At 43.5% G+C, this 19,945-nt stretch overlaps 1 protein-coding gene across 1 annotated transcript in view; it reads right to left on the bottom strand.

Moving 5' to 3' along the window:
- HGFAC (HGF activator) overlaps positions 1–6,111 on the bottom strand; it is a 43,382-nt gene extending 37,271 nt beyond the window's left edge. The window contains exons 1-3 of the mRNA XM_068404061.1: positions 6,043–6,111; positions 4,487–4,541; positions 2,534–2,630 (exon numbers count right to left, since the gene is read on the bottom strand). Coding sequence (XP_068260162.1) covers positions 2,534–2,630; positions 4,487–4,541; positions 6,043–6,108 — 218 coding nt within the window. The 5' untranslated portion in view covers positions 6,109–6,111. The remainder of the gene's footprint in view (positions 1–2,533; positions 2,631–4,486; positions 4,542–6,042) is intronic.
- Positions 6,112–19,945: the final 13,834 nt, after the last annotated feature.

The following is a 19,945-nucleotide window of genomic DNA, read 5'->3' as shown; positions in this document are numbered from 1 at the left end:
ATTCAGACCACCCTCCCCATTTGCTCTCACAGGTATTCATTGCACCCCCCCATTTTGTCTGTCTCTACACTGTTTTTTCTTTCTAGAGGTACCAATGAACTTTAGCTAATTTTAGTTCCAGCTAATTTTTTCTCTTCAACACAAAAGGCAAATTTACATCACATCTTTAGTACCTGGTAAGAGGCCTTAAATTGGAATTTATCTGTGAAAACAGATTATAATTAAAGGGAAATGCAGTACGGATGCTGTTAAAGGAAGTTTTTTATTTGAATACCGCAATTATTTTGTCTTCTTTCCTGTGTTTCTGATAAATATTTATAAAGATACAACTTGTTTGTTGCTCTCAGAGTAAGTAGGGAGAGGTTTCCCCAGTCAGGACTCTGATTTATGTTGAAACATTTAATGTTACAGATGGACAAGGTCACGTCTGATTGCCTTCCACATTTAGCCCTTTGATTCAACACAGTAGCTTTCATAAATGAGATATCCAGCTTTGTATTAAGATAGACACTGCTCTTAAATGCTTTCTGCAGAAGGACTATCTTTTTATTGAACTTAATATGATGGGGTAGCACACAATATCTCTGTCATATGTAGTATGAGAAAACGTATAATAAAATTAAAGCCAATGGAAGCAGGCTTTGGTTCACACAATAGCGTCCTGCTTGTCATCCTGCCTTAAAGGACTTGAGGACTAAGGACATGGATGCATTAAGTGCATAATCCAGCAGCCTCCTGGTCTGGTCTCCTTGCATTTGCCCCCAAAGAGGCAGGTTGTATCCAGCCTCCCATCATCTCAGTCCTGACTAGCAACTCACAGGAAGGCAGGAGCAGGAAGGACACAAGGCTTGCCCTCACCTGCTGCCTGCCAGGTCCCCTGGGATCGGTTATTCAGCATCAGTCCAGCATGGGCTACTGCCAAGTCACACAAAAATGCACAGAGTGGGTTTTCCAACTACTATTCAGGGCTCTTTTCCCAGCATCTCTGTGCCTGAAGTCACATGTCAGGTTGCTTTCAGCTTATGAAAGAAGTGTAAACACTGGCCAGAAGGTCAGCCATGGGGTGAAACGGCCTGTCAAAACCTAACAGCTCCAGCTGTCTTCCTCCTCGTCTCCCCACTTGTAAATGGCTTTTTAAAAATCAGAAACATAAGAGCAAGTTGTCCAAGGTCAGCTCTAAAGTGTGCTTTTAACCTTGGATCCCATCCATTCACAGTTTTTCCATTTTTTCCATTTCTGTGGCCTAACTGACTAAAATCAAATACACAGTGTCACGTATTAACAAGATCCATCTTAAGAATTGCAGGAAATTAAGTGGGTCCAAAGGTTAAACTCTTTGTGGCTACAGTTCATCAAAGACAGGGTTCAAACAGGGAAATTATTCTAGTTCCCTTCCTTTAGTTAGATATTCTCAAATTCTTGTTTCCTTGAGGCTTTTCTTATCTGGATTGTGTCTATGGATGCTGGGGAAATTCAGAAGTGGTCTCCTAACCTGAAGCTCTGTGTCTATTAGTGTAAGAAGGTATGTGTTGTCTTGTTTACATTACACCAGCAATTACACCTAAAAAAGATGTGCCATCAGAAAGATCACACAAATCATGAAAAAACTAGTCCAGTATAAAAAATTAGTTTTGTCCTGCATGGGTGAGTAAAATAAACTCTACAAAATATTATCTCCACTTTGAAAACATGCAAGCATGTGCCTTTCACATAGCTCTTCTGTGCATATATTTTCACACCACTGGTACCCATATATTCCCTGATTTGTTGCCTTTGATTTCTGTTAATATACACCCACTAGATAGGTTTGTCTGCAAAGTTACTCTTGTTTATTTGGTGCTTGCTGCAGTAGGGTTTCCACCTGACCACCCCTACCCCAAAATGAACAATGAATACTTTTAACAACTTCCACATATATAAAAGAGTAACTTTCGCCCAAAATAATGAGACCTGGCCTTAAACACACTAATAGAATAAATCATTACCCAACAAGCAGGAGTAATACCTCACCTCTTAGTACTGCACTGTCCAAAAGGGGCCACATGCCCATCTGGAAAGAAATTAGAGGTATGGGGGGAAAAAAAACAACTTTTCAAAAATCAGATCATCTCTGGTGCAGTACAAGTGTGGCCCACACAAATCAAACAATTCCTTTACCAAGTGTCATCTCTTACAGGCGTCTGTATCTCTCTCACTCAGCGTAGTGTTTCTGTCAGGTTGTTTCATTGGTCCTGCCCTTTCTGTAAAAGCTCTTGCCACACATATAACTTGCAATTCCAATATGAAGGCCAAGGAGGAAACATTTCCATAGTTCTCGAGCTTTCCGTGGCCCTGGAGACCCCGTGCCTGGGCTCCCTCCCCTCTGAGCACGAGTCTTGACCTGAGGGTCATGACTATAAGGAGGAGAACTGCATGGCTATCTTTGAGCATGACATCAAGCTCAGGTTAATTATTCTAAAAACAAGATTAAAGTACTAAAAGGATGACATTTTCATGTGAATACTGTCTTCATTTATGAGCAATGTTAACTTACCATTTCTTTAGGGAAAATATATTTGATAAACACGAGTGATAAAACCTTCCGCCATACCGGAAAGGAAATTTGCATAAATTTCCATCCTCCGTAAACACTGAAATACAAGAATAAAAAACTCATCATGCAGCTGAAATCCAACCCACAGGTATATATATGTATTATATGTTATTATATGAAATTATGAAGACAGATATCTTCAAGTTTTTCAGCTGTGCTTTGGACTCTGTGTTTCTGCAACTTCTAGTGCGTAAGAGGCTTAAAATCCTACGTAATGACCGAATCAATAAAGATTAATGGTCTCTGTGGTAGAATACATATGTCAGATCATTTCAGCTCAAAATATATTGCAATTTCTGGTACAGCAAATGCCAATTATATTCATTAATCGCAATTATAATTTCTAATTATGTAGTATTGCAATAGCATATTAAATTGATTTCTGAAGTAGTATCCTTTCAGGCTCCATATCACATTGTAACATCTCTTTAAAACAATTAAGGCACCAGACGGTACAAACTGAAATAGAAACAGTCAGGGGAAAGAAGATTTTAAAGGTTGGGGGAAGACAGATAATTTTGATCATACCACCTTTCCTTTGGGATAAGCAGATTCCTTACAAGCAAGGAGGAATTGATGGGACTAGTGTCTAAAAAGGGCAAGTTTTACATTCACCACATCAGTGATGGGAATCTAGGGAAGGCTGGTGGGAATCTAAGGAAGGCTAGTGGGACACTAGCAGAAAAAAATCCTTCAAGACGAATCTTGAAAATGAGAGAGACTGAAGATAAAAAAGACAATGAAAAACTATCAGAGCTTATTTAACTGTTAAACCAAAAGCAATCAGTTTTGAGAGCCGGGAGCATGATTGGGAAGCCAACCATTGCTGTAGGAGAGAAATGGGGTGTACAACTGAGGTGGCAGCACAGCACACTTTCATTTCTCGGTGAAGATGTATGACTGCTCCTTGTCCTGAGATTGCCCCTTCAGTCACGACTGGAGCTCCTGTATACCCTTGCAATATCTATTAACCCTCACAAGCCCAAACTCATCATCTCAAAGAGCTCCTGAGGCCAGTTATTAGCATTATGGAAAAAATAACCCCTCCCCGTGGTCCAAACCCTTCCTAACTGGTTGGAATTATGGTCACTCTATCTGCCCTAACTGTCCCCTTATCTGTCAATGCAGAATAGCTACTGCCAGCTCCTCTCTATCCCTTTTTCAATCTTGGCTTTCATTGTCTGAACTAATTAAGCAAGTGTTCAGATATTTACCTTCCCTGTCTGGTACCTCCCGTTATAAGTGGTTAGGAGAATTGTGAAATACATTCCCATTCAGAAGACATATTGCATCCCAAAGGACATAAAAGACTGTTCTAAGCTATAAAGGCACCACTAATGGCCCAATTCATGTAATCAATAACAGCAAAAGCACTGGACAACAAAAGCTTTACAAATGGAAGCCTGCAATGCCCACTCACAGCCAGAATGTCTGATTGTTTAGGTGCCATCAAAACAAATGCAACCCAGCAAATTGCATGGGGCTCAAACCTTTCTCCCACAGAGAGATCAAGGGCTGTGGCAGAAATTGAACCTATACATATGAAGAGCTTATGTACTTTAAAGTCACAGGGCAGACACAGATCTGACTAAAATAAGGGGAGTTGCACACCTACAGCTGCACCATGTTATGAGTGAATATAAGCCACACAAGCTCAGACAAACTAAAATCCCATCAGCACCTTCCTATTAATCTGTACCTGAAGGAAAATTACCTGAGATTCCTGAGCTAATCCCAAATTCCTCTCTACATAGAAATTAATATTGGCATAACCATTTCATAATCTTCATTCATGTTGAAACAAAGACAGGCTTACTACTGACTTGCACAGCATGGATACAGACAGGCAGATCGTTCTTACTGTCATGAAACCTATTGGATTTGACTTTGTACCTTGTGGGCGAGTGAACTCATGTTTTGAGCCTCTTCCTGCCCCAGATTTGTTGTGCTACAAAGAGAAAAAAAGAATGTGGATTGGATACACGAATTCACTCCGGGAACCATCCTATAGAGACAAATGTGCTTTCCAGGATGGCCTGAAATCATGTTTCTCCCAGTGCTTCTGCAAAGATCTCATTATTTGTGCGTGATTTTTTGCTGGGGCACGGTCTGGTGAAACAGGGTAGATAAACACTGGCTCATGAAAGGTCCCTGTTAAACGAGGAAAACCCAGCACAGCACAAAAAAGGCCAAAGCTCTGCTCCATTGTATCTTTCTATTGCCGAGGGACACATCTCCTATTTCTCTCCACAGGAAGTATATATGCATTCTGGGGCCAGTTCACAGCTACAAATAATATCCCAGCATTTGACTTTTCCTGCCATTTAGCTGTATCCCCCAGGGCATTTATTAAAAAAGTAGCCTCTACTTTATTTGGGTTTGCCGATCAGCAAGCAGAGAGCACTAGGCTGAGCTGATGTTAAGCCACAGGAAATAATAAAAAACGGTAATACACATAAAGTGCTGCTGCCACCAAAGGTGCTGAAAGCTGAACCTTAGCAAAATAAAAACATCACAAAAGCCATCAGGGAAGCAGCACATCATGAATATAGAACTGGATAGGGGACATAACAAGCAAGTGACAAAGCTGTTGCTAAGATATATAGGGAAGGCTTGAACAGTTCTAAGAAACAGCTTTTGCACCCTACTCTGACTGCCAGTCTCCAACAGCTTCAGCCAGGGCTGATCTTTTCCCAGGCACTGTGAATATTCCTCTTTGCTCGCACCTGGAATGCTTCAGGAATTACTTCTGTACCTCACTGGGATAGTTAGGATTATAGCATCATTTAAGTATATCTGAGCTAGTGTTAACCTAGCTAGTGAAATAAGGCTAATCATAAAGCCTCATAACTGGGAGTCCAGGCTAGTCCGTGGTGGATGCCAGACTGTGGTGAGCTTTAAGCTAACTAGCAAAGTCAAGCTGGCACAGGCATGCTCAACAGTGCTGCACCTGCCTTGCTGCATACCCAAAAAAAGACACAAAGCACAGATTGAAAACACTGAAGGACGTGGCATGAAAACAGTAATAGAGGGATACGGTTACATAAGCTGGCATGTTCAGTTACCAGGTAGCAGTAAAGTCTGGTGGGGTAGCGCTCTCCTTCCATGCTACTGCTACTGTGCTTGTGTCACCATATTTCTAAGATGCATCTTCAAAGTATTTCAATTTTTGTGGTCCTTCCTCCCCTGCCATTCTTCCTCCCTAGCAGGGCATGGATGTAAGCAATTTCTTTAAATGCAGATACGTATGGGACCAGCTATCCTAAAGGCCCCCCACTTAGTCAGCATTGCTGTGAGCCTTCATCTAGCAAATCCCTTTTGTTTTTCATCTGAAGCACTCTTCCTTTCAGTCTGGTCAGCAGCTTCACTCATCCAACCCCAAGGCAACTTTGTCCTGCCAGACAGCACGTAGGTGATCCACAACTCCAAAACAGAAGAATCAGACTTACCATCCTTGTACAGTCACTGCTCAGAGTCAGAGCCAAGACAACAGTGAAAGGAGCACAGACTTTCATCTTTGCTCTCTTCTCATGAAGGTTTTGTCTGTCAGAGGGAAACTTCCAGGGCTGGGCTGAAGTGGGAGGGTGAATCAGCAATGAGCTTTCGCAAGGGACTGCGATTTACTTGACTTTAGGGTATTTTAGTTTTCTAAGTAAGCAGAGCTGTTATCATTGTTAATCATTAATGTCTTTGTGGGTAGATGGGAATGCCAGGTAGCGAGATACTCTCCCTAAACCACAGGGAGTGAAGAGTTTACAAAGTGTCTGACCCTCGGAGATGATCACTGGTATACTCAGCAAGCCTTTAAGAGCACCTCCAGAGGAGCTGATCTAATGGTGCTTATAATCAGAGACAATTTACCATCCAGACGTTTCCCGTCTCTTTCCCTTCAGGAGCTAATTAAAAGCATGGTATAGCAATAACAAGGAGCTCCAAGCAAGCCCACTCGGGAGATGACATTACATTGCAAAACATGGATCAGATCAATGCTGATATCAGACACAAGAATTACTCATTAACAGATGATTACCTGCCCAGCGGTGACTTACAACAGCAGCCTTTCAGCAAGAGACTGGGAAAATTAAAAAGAAAGAAAATAGACATTACTCTAACAAACATTTAGTGTCCCAAAAAGCTCCCTTCTGCAGCCCCCTGAGCAAAGCCATCTCTGTCTTGTAAGTGTTTGGCTGAGATAGCTGCACTGCAGAAGCATTTCTAATAGGAATGCAGAGGTTATTGCTAAAACTAAGATTTCACCAGTGGAGTCTGTTTCAGCCCCACCTTGCCTCACAACCAAAATCCACAGGTTTGGCTGGTACAGCTTGAGGCTTTTGCCAGCCATGTCCTGTCAATCAGGGGCCGCACCTCTTCACACCCGAAATCCCCAGAGCCACAACAACAGAAACAATACCATAGTCCTTGCTTAAGTTGTGCTCTACCCTTTGAAGTTTCATGAGCACAGCTATGGAAGGGATGTGATTTTTTTTTCTTTTCTTTTTTTAACCCAACAAGACTATGGCAATAGTGCCCAGCGGTGCAGTGGAGCTACCCCAGCACAATTTTGCCATGATGGTTTATAATGTTGGAGGGGATTCCCACTGGCTGTGCTACCACACTGCTGTGTCTGTTGTCACAGTAACAGCTCTTTTTAGTACAATTACGAGCCAGCAATGTGCACTTGCAGCCCAGAAGGCCAACCATTGTCCTGGGCTGCATCAAAAGCAGCGTGGCCAGTAGGTCAAGGGAGGGGATTCTGCCCCTTTGCTCTCGTGAGACCCCACCTGGGGTACAGCATCCAGCTCTGGGGGCCCCAACATAAGAAGGACATGGAGCTGTTAGAACGAGTCCAGAGGAGGGCCACGAAGATGATCAGAGGGCTGGAGCACCTCTGCTATGAAGACAGGCTGAGAGAGTTGGGGCTCTTCAGCCTGGAGAAGAGAAGGCTCCAGGGAGACATTCTGGCAGCCTTCCAGTACCTGAAGGGGCTACAGGAAAGCGAGAGAGGGACTTTTTACACGGGCATGTAGTGAATGAACGAGGGGTAATGGTTTTAAACTGAAAGAGGGGAGATTTAGATTAGATCTTAGGAAGAAATTCTTTACTGTGAGGGTGGTGAGACACTGGAACAGGTTGCCCAGAGAAGCTGTGGATGCCCCCTCCCTGGCAGTGTTTAAGGCCAGGTTGGATGGGGCTTTGAGCAACATGGTCTAGTGGAAAGGTGTCCCTGCCTGTGGCAGGGGGGGTTGGAACTAGATGATCTTTAAGGCCCCTTCCAACCCAAACCATTCTATGATTCTATGATTCTATGAATTATGCATATATGGGTTTATGGACAAAACTTTCCTACTGTCAGCAAGGCTTGGAACAGCAGGAACCAGGCAAACTTGGAATTTTCTTCCCAAAATCCATCAAAGAGCAAACAAGCAGAAAAAAATTCTTTGCATCTATGCATTGTTTGTTGCCTGAAGATTTGAAGTAAATAAAGCTTCAGAATAGACTTGTGGAATAGATCTGTCTTATTTTCACTCATATCAAACATGGAAATAGGACGTACAGTTTGATCTGCCTGGGGACACCTGGCAAAGCTGGAACATACATTTCCACTTCCTACCCTTGTTCTTGACTTTGGTAATCGGGCTTCAAACTAGTAATGTCTGTACTATGGCTTGTAGACATTTGCTTACCATCCAGGCAATTGTGCAAAGAAAGAAAAAAAAAGCCATTAGCTGCTATTCCATCCAGATTTCCCAAAAGCTCTGAGAGGACTGGGGGAGTGAGAACTGGACAGCAAGGGGAGGAGGAAGACACTTCCTTAAAGCTGCAGAAATACCCTCTTTCCACACATTCCCAGCATAAAACCCACCCACTTCCAGGAGCAGAAACATTGTACTTCTGTGGTGACCAAGACAGGTTTTAGGAAAGCATTTTCCCATACCTAAAAATAAGAAAGAAGAAAAGCAAGAATGCTTTCTGTGTCCGTGTTTCTGCTCCTGGCTGCTGTAGTTTGTAGGCATTGAACTACAAGCAAGAGTTGCTGAGTGTCTTTCCGGGGAGTCACAACTCCAAGCTTTTAGCTCAAACCGATTCCTCAACATAAGAAAAAGGAAGAAACACCAACACCAGGAGCCACTTCAACCGATAGGACAGTGCTGGAACAAAGCAAAAGGAAAAGACATCAAAGCCAGGAGCTGCAACAGCTGCCAGAGAAGCACCACCATAAAATGGGAAATACACGAGTAAGGTCTGAATAACGACCAAACAGTGATTTCAGGGTTCAGACAGATATGAATCATTAAAAAAAACCCTAACTACTTCATGTCTGCTGCCTGCATTGGTTCAGCAGAAGTGTCTGAACAGGTCTTATAGCCATAGAGAAAAGGCAGAATTTAAGGCGTGTTTTTTTATAAGTTGTGTTAAATGATCAGTTGTTGAGAGGGCACGGAGTAAATGCACGCAGACCAATGTGATCGTTAAGCAGATCTCATTTATTTACGTATCTGAGGGTACATTTATACTATTCTATTGAGGGTACATTTATACTATTCTATTTTTGTACACACTCTGTGTACATGTCATTTCTATTATGATTGGTTAGTATGCTTTGTTCACACACCTCTATATTAGTTCTGATTGGCTTATGCTAAAAAGTTATATCTTGCAGGTGCTGCATTCTTTCTTATTTTTCAGCTTCCCCATATCTTATTTTTCTCATAGCCAAGGTCCTCAACTTCCTCCATATCTTGTTGGTCTCATAGCTAAGGCCCTTGTTCTGTATTATGATTGGCTAGTTCATCACCACCCCATTACCACCCCCTGGACATGCCTGGACATAGCTCGTTCAGTACCTCGTTCCCACCATTGTCCCGTGGGAACCCCACAAATCCCCCTTTTTGTTTTTGAACGAGCTATGTCCTGTCCTGTCCTTTTTTGTCTTTGTTTTTTACTTAACCCTGATTCCCTGTGTCTCACAGAGCCCGGTCAAAGAATCCCAGCCTTGGTTACCCATAAATCCTGCTTTTTGTTTTTGAACAAGCCAGGTCTGATGGAACATTTTCAGCAACACCTGCTTGATACAACTCATCATACATCCCATTATTAGCAAGACAATTATTACAACAACCAACACAATCATTCCTTGTACTAGCAAGTCCTGTATCCATCCTGTGATGCCAATAGACTGTAGACAGTCCAGGAAAGGTGATGTTGATACAGTAAGTTTGCGCATGTTATCCTTCAGTTGATGAAGATGCTGGTGAACAGAAACAGAATGATCTGAAAGATTCATGCAACACATTCCTTCCACATCCTCACATCCATGCCCTTGAGCTAAAAGCAAAAAATCAATTGCAGCCCTATTTTGTAATACTGCATGTCTAATGCTATCAACATCAGTAGCTAAAGTTGAAAGTATCTCAGAAGTTAGATTTAATTGCTTCGCTGTCCAGCACCCTAATATTTTTGTTAGTTGTAATGCTTTTGCAATTCCTACTGGCGCAAACAAAGCAGCAATAAAATTAGTAGGTTTGTTCCAGAACCGTACATGATCATCGCATTCTGGTCCTAGCGGTAATACGGCACGCTTTTTCCGAGAGGCCATGTAATTCCATAATGTTTTGTTTAGCAATTCTCCCACTGAAGGTCGAAACAAGGTAAGTTTCCCTAGGTAACATGGACCTCCAATTGGCCTGCTAGGAATCCCTGGCCAGGCTCGATCACCACAAATTAAAAACAAGCCTCCTGGTAACTTCCGGCCTAGTATGTTGTTTCCCTTCGTGTCAGAATATCGACACCCTAATGGACAAAAGTCATTTTCCCTTATTCCTGTATACAATTCATTTTTTGGAGATACATCTTGTACAGCATATAGTAGTGTATTGTCGTTAATGAGGGCGTGATCAGTTGCTTTGTCACTTTTAAACGTAACTGCCCCATAGGTAGGTCCTAAGGCACCTAACAAATCTAGCTCCTGTGGTTCTATCATAGTGTGATTAAGTGACATGATTATCTGTCCCTGCCACCATGCAGTATAGTTGACACCTGGATTCATGGAATTTGCACATTGACTAGCTGTTGTTGCACTCACTGTGGCAAGGGCAGGGTTTTGTATGTAACCTTGAAAACTGATTGGATCAAAAACAGGAACTCCTATCAGGCAAGTACGAAAAGGATCTCCAGGGGTTGCCATGGACAAGCAAAATGATTCTTGTCCGGTCGCATTTGCGATGGTAACCCAGATATTTTGTCTGATATCTATCACTGCCTGCCCAATGGTTGTGATACATAAGACCATTGCGATTGCTGTCGCTCCCAATCCTCGGGAGAAACTTCCCATGATCGTGGTATGTTAATTTGTTCCCCACACTGTACCTTCACCACACTGCCTGCCAATATAATTTGCTGCTCCAGCACACGTCTTTGTAATGAACTAGCTATTTCAGCTATATGAATTTGTTGACAGTCACCAATTCTATTTGCCACATTAAGTGCTGGAATATCAAATCTCCCAAGCAAGTTAGCCTCTCTCCCTAATAATTGAATTGCCTGTCTCTCTAGCGAATTTTCTGTTACCCACTGTCTTACACATGGTACACACCCGACATGTCTCCACCACGGCTCAGATTGTCGAATAATCCGCCATTTACTTTCCCTCCATACATTACAGTTTTTTAGAAACCATGGTTCGCAACAATGTCCATGTCCATCACAACCACGTGCCAATTTTTCTTCTACTTCAGCTGTTGCATATAAAGGTGGTAATGACGTAAAAGGATCCTCAAGGTGGCTTATCAATGGCGTTGCAATCCCCAGAATCTTTAGGTACGGGGCCAAGATCCTCAGTGCTCGGTGCTGCTCTCTCTGTCGGATCTCCGGATCTAGATTCCACCTCCACATATGGTTTAATACACTTGATCGGAAACCACCGTACTCCTGTGCCTGTAGAGACAGAAGCATAACCTTGACCCATTAGTAATAGTTCCCCTGGTCCTAACCACTCGTTAGTACCTGGTTCCCTATACCACACTTTGCCTTTGTTTTTCACATAGCTTGCTCCCTGTTGAACTGCCTCCCAATGTATTACAATTGGGGGTCGCTCCTTATCTCCTGCTAAAGTTAAATGGTTAAGTACATAAACAGCTTTTGCAAGTCTCTCAGAAGGTTCAGTCACCTCTCCCCCTTTTTGTTTTTGCAAAAGCTGTTTCAATGTACTATGAGCACGTTCCACAATCGCCTGACCCATAGGCGAATGAGGAATCCCAGTGACATGTGTAATACCCCATAGTTGACAAAATTGACGAAAAATCTGTGAAAAATATGCTGGTCCATTATCAGTCTTAAGTTGTTGTGGAACCCCAAGACTCGCAAAGCAAGCAAGTAAATGTCGTTTGACATGACGACTTGTTTCCCCAGTTTGTGCTGTTGCCCATATTACATGTGAAAACGTATCAACAGATACATGAACATATTTGAGCCTTCCAAATTCTGCAATGTGAGTAACATCCATTTGCCACAGTTGCAACGCACACAGCCCTCGAGGATTTACCCCTATCCCAATTCCCATGCCAATTTTCTGACAATTAGGACAAGCACTAACTAATTCACGTGCTTGTGCCATGGTGAGCTGAAATTGTTTTGCTAACATTTTCGCTGATTGATGAAAGAATTGATGGGATAGGCGAGCTTGTTCAAATAAATTCGGTGATATTTGCGTATAGGACACAAGTGTGTCTGCTTTATTATTGCCAATGCTCAAACCTTGATCAAATTGATGACTACAAATGTGAGTAACAAAATAAGGTACCTCTCTGAGGTTTATTGCCTGATGCAGCTGTAGCAAAATGGTGTAAAGTCGTATATTCTTCACTGGTTGTATAAAAGCTCTCTCAATTCGATTTACAATGCCTGCTGCATAAAGAGAGTCTGTTACAATATTTACAGGTAAGTCCTTCCATTTTATAAAGACCTGGTATATTGCAAAAAGTTCAAGTGTCTGCAATGAGTCCTCAGTTTGTCCTGAGAATTTGCAATGTTTCCATTGTTCATCCTCTTGCCAGGTAATAACTGCTGAGTGTGATCGCTTTCCTGCATCAGTAAAAACAGTTAGTCCAGTCACAGGTATCTCTGATCTGATAGGTTTTTCTTCCCAATCCTGTTTGCAAATAAACTGTAGCTTTTTATCTTTTGGTAAATGCGTTAACAATTGTCCAGTAAAGTCCTGTAAGGCTATTTGAAAAATAGTTGACTGATTTGTTAACCACTGTAGATATTCCTTTCTGATAGGTAAATAGATAGCATCTGAGTCTAGTCCGGTAATGTCTGTAATCCTTTTATGTACTTTGATAAGCAATTGTGCTATTGCTTCCACTCTGGTACAAATTGTTGTTTTAGGATGAAAAACCAAAGAGTCCACTCGAGCATTGCCTTCTGCAATAAACCCAGGCAAATTAGTATGATTTCTTACATGTAAAACATAAAACAATGCAGTTTGGATTTGAATTTCTTGCCACAGAGCTCGCAGCAATTCAAAAACACACTGATTACATATATGCTCTATAACAGATCTATCCAATTGCTTTATAATGCCAGCTACATATGCTGAATCAGTAATCAAATTAAAGGGAATGGGAAAATTCTGAAATATTTTCAATACAGCTCGTAATTCTACCACCTGAGGTGAACCCTTTTGTTGTACTACCATAGATTCCCACTTGCCATCAGAATACCAGACAAGGCCCGCCTTGCCTGTGTTCCCTCGCCAACTATAGTAACAATGCTTCTTTTACAATTTTCCAATCTAACGGTTGCCAAATATTTCTTCCCTCAGGACCCGCACCCACAATCACCGGATATGCTTGTGGAATTATAACTCCTAATAACACATCTTGAATGATCCCTTTCCATTTCACTCCTCCCCCCCACTCCCCTGTATACGCGGGCAGACACTGACCCTCTCCGCCACCTCCCACATTACCAGATGGACGCAAACCTCCCCCCCACCCTGATCTAAAGGTGGAGTAGGGATTTGCAAAGGAGGTTGAGGTGGCCCTAATGCTTGTCCCGAACACAGAGGGGGGTTTTGGGGAGACATAGTCACGTGTCCCGAGGCGTTGGCTGTACGATGCTGCTGCAATTCCGTCTTTAATTCTTCCAGTCGTCTACCAAGCTCTGTCACGTCAATTTCGTGTCCATTTCGTGATGGTAATGGTCCTTTAAGTCCTTGTGACTCTGGTACTGCTGACTCCGTAACTGGAGACTTTAACGGTGGTTGTTTAGCACCGGAATGTAAACTTTGTTCAACAGACTCAGGAAACGGCGAATCCGGTAAAGGTGGATACGAAACAGTTTTACCCTCCTTCTTGTCCTCCTTCTCAGCCTCATCCGTAGAGAGATCAATGAGAGGGAGGGGGTTTCGGAGGGGGTTTCTGCCAAGTCTCCTGTTCAGCGTCTGAATCAATTAGTCCAAATCGAGCTCGTGTTTTAGGGCGCACTATCAGTCCTGATGGATCTGTATCTATTTTACTCGCTCCCCGCTCCTCAGCTTTTTTCGGAGCCATCTGTACCGACGGCGATAAAGGAGCTGCCACCGGTACAGCCACCGGGGCCGTGGGAGGTGTTGGTCCCGCAAACAGTGAGGGCGTAGTAGACGTCTGCGGTCCTAAAGCCATAAAATCTGAATGTGTGACTTCTCTCTCTGCTTTTATTCCCTTTAACGCTTCACTAACCAGCTTCCATGTAGCAGACAATTTAAAGGCTTCCTTATCACCACTTGACACCGCATTCCAGAGAGAGTCACCAATCTTCTCCCATAAAGGCACTTCAAAGACATCATTAAAGGTTGTAAAATGTCCTTTGTCTTTTGCCCAAAGCAGTAACTGCTTTAACGCAGCTTCGTCATATTTAATTCCTCTCTCAGAGAGTGTATGTTGGAGGAGTTTCACCACTGCCACTTCTGTCTTGGTCAGGGTAGACCCCATTCCTCCCCCAGCTGCCTGGGAAGTCCTACCCAGGTTTTCCTTTGCTAGCAAAACTCAGGCTTACCGCATCCGTTCCTGCCGGTGTGAAAATCCAGTGCCGGGGCAGCACTCTACAGCTGGCTTCCTCTCACCCTTTCCTTTCGTGCCGTTGTCCGCTGCTTCTCCGCAGTCTCCGGTCGAAGGCCCCTGGTCCGGGGGAAAGTCCCTGTTCGGGCGCCACTTGTTGAGAGGGCACGGAGTAAATGCACGCAGACCAATGTGATTGTTAAGCAGATCTCATTTATTTACTTATCTGAGGGTACATTTATACTATTCTATTGAGGGTACATTTATACTATTCTATTTTTGTACACACTCTGTGTACATGTCATTTCTATTATGATTGGTTAGTATGCTTTGTTCACACACCTCTATATTAGTTCTGATTGGCTTATGCTAAAAAGTTATATCTTGCAGGTGCTGCATTCTTTCTTATTTTTCAGCTTCCCCATATCTTATTTTTCTCATAGCCAAGGTCCTCAACTTCCCCCATATCTTGTTGGTCTCATAGCTAAGGCCCTTGTTCTGTATTATGATTGGCTAGTTCATCACCACCCCATTACCACCCCCTGGACATACCTGGACATAGCTCGTTCAGTACCTCGTTCCCACCATTGTCCCATGGGAACCCCACAATCAGTGACGCTTTCAGCTATTTATAACCAGAAGAAAGTCTGCCTGCCTTCATCAGGCTTTTCCTAGAATCAGTAAAAATGAAGTATGCCATATATTTTTTTGGAGAAACATTGTACCTCATTGGCAAGAAGCTACTCAGAAAACTGAAGATTCAGTTTTGATACTAAATTCTGATAAACCTCACAGGGCTTTGGGCACTTGGAAGTTTACAAGGGTGAAGAACAAGGTCTTGGCTGCAGATATTTGTGCATCACCATGTGAAGCTTTTGGCCATGAGCAGCACAAGAAATGTGCATGGAGGGACCATTGGGGAACAAACCTGGGGAAAGAGAGCTGAGACACAGGAATCCCTCACTCTCATCCAGTTTTATGCCATTCCAGACAGAGCCATCCAGCAGCATGGTCGTGGGTGAGCTGGGAATGACCCCAAAGGCAGGGAAGCACCAAGCAAGGAGCCCATCCCTTCCCCTAACACATGTGCACATCTGACTCCGCAGCCTCTCCATCAAGAATACAGATGCACAGAACCTCCAACGTGAACATAATAAAAAATGGGGAAAAAATAAGCAGCACAGAGCTTAGGGAGTTTCAGCAAGAGTAACCTTTTTTATTTACTTATCCACACCGGTGCCGCAATCACTGGTACTCACACAGTTTACGGGAATTGCACCTGACCTCAGGAATGGACTAACCAGAGATGAAGGCAGAACTGCTGCACACAGAGCATCAAATGGTCCACACACACAGCAGCCCTGCCTCTGCCAAAAAGCCACTCTCATGTTCAGATATCACCAGATTACACGTTGTTAAGACATCTGCAGATGCTGACCATGAGAGAAATGTCTTCTGTTGTAGGGAGGAGATGCTGTTTGGTTTGTATCGCTGCAGCTGAGAACCCACCAGCCTGCAAGACCTAGGTTACCGTGCCAAAACCATCACCCCGTGGGTCAGGCTGATGAGCCCACAGACCTGCTTTCCTTAACCTTCTCAAATAATTAATCTGTGACTCATTATTTCCAGCATACTGAAGGAAACTTTCCATAAAGGGAGAAAACAGTCAGGTGTGGATGGAGTAAACACAATAACAACAACAAGAAAAACAATGAAGATATGGAAACAATCCATATGGCATTCAAGATAAAGTCCTTAGCATTAGATTTCAGACTTCATTTAGTGCCCATTCCAAATGAGGCTCTGTAAAACACTAAATAAATATAAAGATAAATATAAAGATAAAGATCTAGATAAATAAGTGTGTGTGTGTATATATATGTAAATATATATATATAAAAAAGAGAGGAAATCTGGAAATAAGACCTAGAGGAAAGATCTGGCTTTGGGGTGACAGGATATCTGGCAGCTCTAAGGCCTGATGCCTGTATTGCATCTCATCCCACCAGAGAAACTGCAGCTAGAGTCTGGTTCTTGTTTTCTAAGAAAATTCCATTTTCCTTTTAAAGAAATGCACATTCTGGTTCTTAACTTTGCTGCACATAATACTGAACATTTCCTGTGGCACGCACATAATCCAAGTGCATTCAGAGCCAGATTCTGCTACTGCTGAAGTCAATGAAAGGTTTCAAAATAAGATTAGGAACTCTTTATCGTGTTTGCAGGCTGTAATCCTTATGTATCAAAGGCTAAAACCCTTTAGTTTCAGCATTTTTCCCTTAATATTGACATCATCACGGGAAAATGAAAAAGCAAATAAACACACAATAAATGAGTAGAAAGAGACAGAAATCCGTGCTGCAGGGGGTATAGCACATACTGATAATGCTGCCTCATACATTTGCCTTTTCCTCACTTCCCACATTGCAATGTTGTTTTTTTCCTTTAAATTTAACAATAATTAACAAAAGTCCAGACTGAGCCCAGACTCTGAACTACTTAGTAACAATGAAACAATATTAACAACCATCCTAAATCATTAATCTGCAATTAAATACCAACAAGAACTAAATTAACTGAGTCAGCCACCAATACGAAATAATAAAATCAGGGGGGGTTTTTCATCAATTAGTTCACTAGACATAAGTAGAAAAGACAAGCTTAAACACATACGCATGCGTTTGCATTCATTTGCATTCATTCCTGTGTACCAGCTACCAGGCAGACTGGAGGAGGTTTAGCCCATGATTGCAAGTTCATCAGTGCTCTCCATTTTTACATTATTTCCTGATCATTGTAAATGTTTCTGAGCTACTGTAAAAGAGAAGGAAAATTAGAATCTTATCTAATGACTAAGTGATTCCCCCGTGTATTTTTGCAAACTTCTGTGCATTTTCATAGTAATAAGGTAAAAAGGCTTTCTTCTTTCAAAGCCAGGTCTTCATCCCTTTTGAAGGTAACATACGGCAGCCAACTAAGCGGGCAGTGTTGCCTCCTGAGATGAACTGATATCAGGCTTTAGCTGACATTATTGTTAGGAAGCCCAAAGCCAGCTTGCTGGATAAGGAGACAGTTGCAGGCTACAGCATCGTTGGCACAAGGAACTAGTGCTACATCTAAAGTCTCTGCAAGTGTGCTGTGTCCGAGACATTTATACAACCTGATCAGTCCATGTGAATTGGAAGTAATTAGGAGTATGTCTAGCACGAAAAATACAACTTTACATTCATCTTTCAAGGAAGGTAGGATGCAAGCAATCATGCGTGGCAATGCTGCTCCTGGTGTACCAGCAAGGGACTCAGTGCTGACGTGAGACTGACGTACAAACCCTCCCAAAGCTCTTTTCCTCTGGAGGACCTGCAAACCATGCTGCAGACCTTAGTGTCACTGTTGGATAGGATTCCCTTCATCTCTGTTGCTTGAGATCATTCCCATCCTCTGGTCCTGGCAGACAAAACTCTGCCATCCCCATTACTTAATGAATATCCCAACCACCAGAACTGAGGCCAATATTCACTGGCTCCAAGTCTAGTGACTTTTTAAAGATTTTAAAACAAGGTAATGCAGCATCACTGGGAGTGCACGAGAGAGCCTTCCCCTTCCCTCCAACACCTACGGCTCAGGGCTTGCCCTGACGCGGGAGGGGCACGGGTCAGACCTATCTCGGGAAATGGTGCAACCTCAATCCGGTCGCTCACATCCAAACCCAACATCTCCACCGCTGGGCAAGAAGTGAGCTGCCACCTCCTCTTCTCTGTTCCGGAGTGGTGCCTAGAGAAAAGCCATTGCGGTCGTCTTGCTGACACCTCGTGCAAAGGAAGAAAGCTGAAATCATGTCACTTGTTTGCTTATTTCAGCAAGAAAGAAGAAAAGCTTTGGTTCAAATCAAGCTGAAAAGTTGAGTTATTCATATGGGCCTTAAACAGTGTAGCATCCGTCTTGCCACATAGCCACATCGCAACCACAAACCCCTCTGGGTATCACCCCCTGATCTCCCTGGGAGCTTCAGAAATCCCAGGGAAAAAAATCAACATGGTTTTGGCTTTCAGAGAGGATTGGAGTCCTGGTCCATCCACTCCTGCACCAGACTTTGCTGTTAATATCAGCAGTCCCCAAGCTGTGCATAACCTCTGCCACACTGTAACAGAGCAAACAAACCCTTTTACAAACCATCTCCCCTCTCCTAGAGGCAGCGAGGCTGGTAAAAGGGCAGCTGCAAAAGGCTGGCTGCTGGGCAGCTGGGACCCAGCAAACACAGATTTGGCGCTGCTGTGCTTTAGCAGATAATCCTGGGACAGAAAGATATGCCTTCACCCAAATGTGTACTCCTCCTCACTCCTCTCACCTCCCACACTCCTCCAGCACCTCTCCTGGCTTCCCACACCTGTGAGCTCACAGCTCTGGGGTTTTCTGCACCAATTTCCTTTCTCTTCTCTGCAGGGACTGAAACTGTTCTCAGATCTATCATGTTATGTTTTTTGTCTCACTCCCTCATCACCCTCATCCCACTTCAACATGTTGGCTGTGGATGTCCCATCCCAGCCCACGACCTTGCCAGCAGCCTCCACCACCTCACCAGCACACAGCAGCAGAGTGACCGTCTTCCTTCCATGCACAAAACAGTCTCATTGCATTATTGGGTCTTCCTCTCACCTCTGCCTTCTGCAGGGCTTGGGGCCCTCCTTCGGCAGCTCTGCAGATCTTCATGCTGTCATCACAGCTCCCCATGTAGATGGATCTGCCCCTGGACTCCTGGATTTTCTCCCCATGGTTCCTCCAGTTGGCCTTGGCATGTTTTCGTTAAACATTGCTCTTCACCAAACCCCACATGCTGGTACTTATCTGCCGCTTCTACCCTCTTATCTCACTGCTGCCCCTCAGACATGGCCTCTTTGGTCTTGCTGTCCACTAGCATCTTCTCTTCCCAGACTACTGGGTCAGTGCTCAGAGCTATACCTACCTTCAGCTAAAAGTATCAGACCTTGTGAGTCCCTCCCCAGTCAGAGGGTTGTCGGATTCATCTCCCTTCCCTAGCCCAGAGCTTCACAGCCCTCCCTCATCACCTGCGTCCGGCAGGAGCAGGCACAAGACCCTTGATGGGGCACCCCCCGGAAGGTGCAGCCTTTCAAACGGGGTCTCTGCAGCAGCAGCAAACACCCGGGGCACCCCCTCCTCTGGTTTCAGCGCTCCTAGGAAGATTCGCCCCATTTCTTTGTACTTTCCCTGTGGCTGTAGCCCCATTTCATCCATTCTTTTCTGCTAACATTCACTTTCCCAAAGAGGCATATAACATACTGATCAGGCTGCAACTCTG

Source organism: Nyctibius grandis, chromosome 6 (assembly GCF_013368605.1).
Source record: "Nyctibius grandis isolate bNycGra1 chromosome 6, bNycGra1.pri, whole genome shotgun sequence".
Classification (NCBI taxonomy): domain Eukaryota; kingdom Metazoa; phylum Chordata; class Aves; order Nyctibiiformes; family Nyctibiidae; genus Nyctibius; species Nyctibius grandis.
This window is presented reverse-complemented; position numbering and strand designations above follow the sequence as displayed.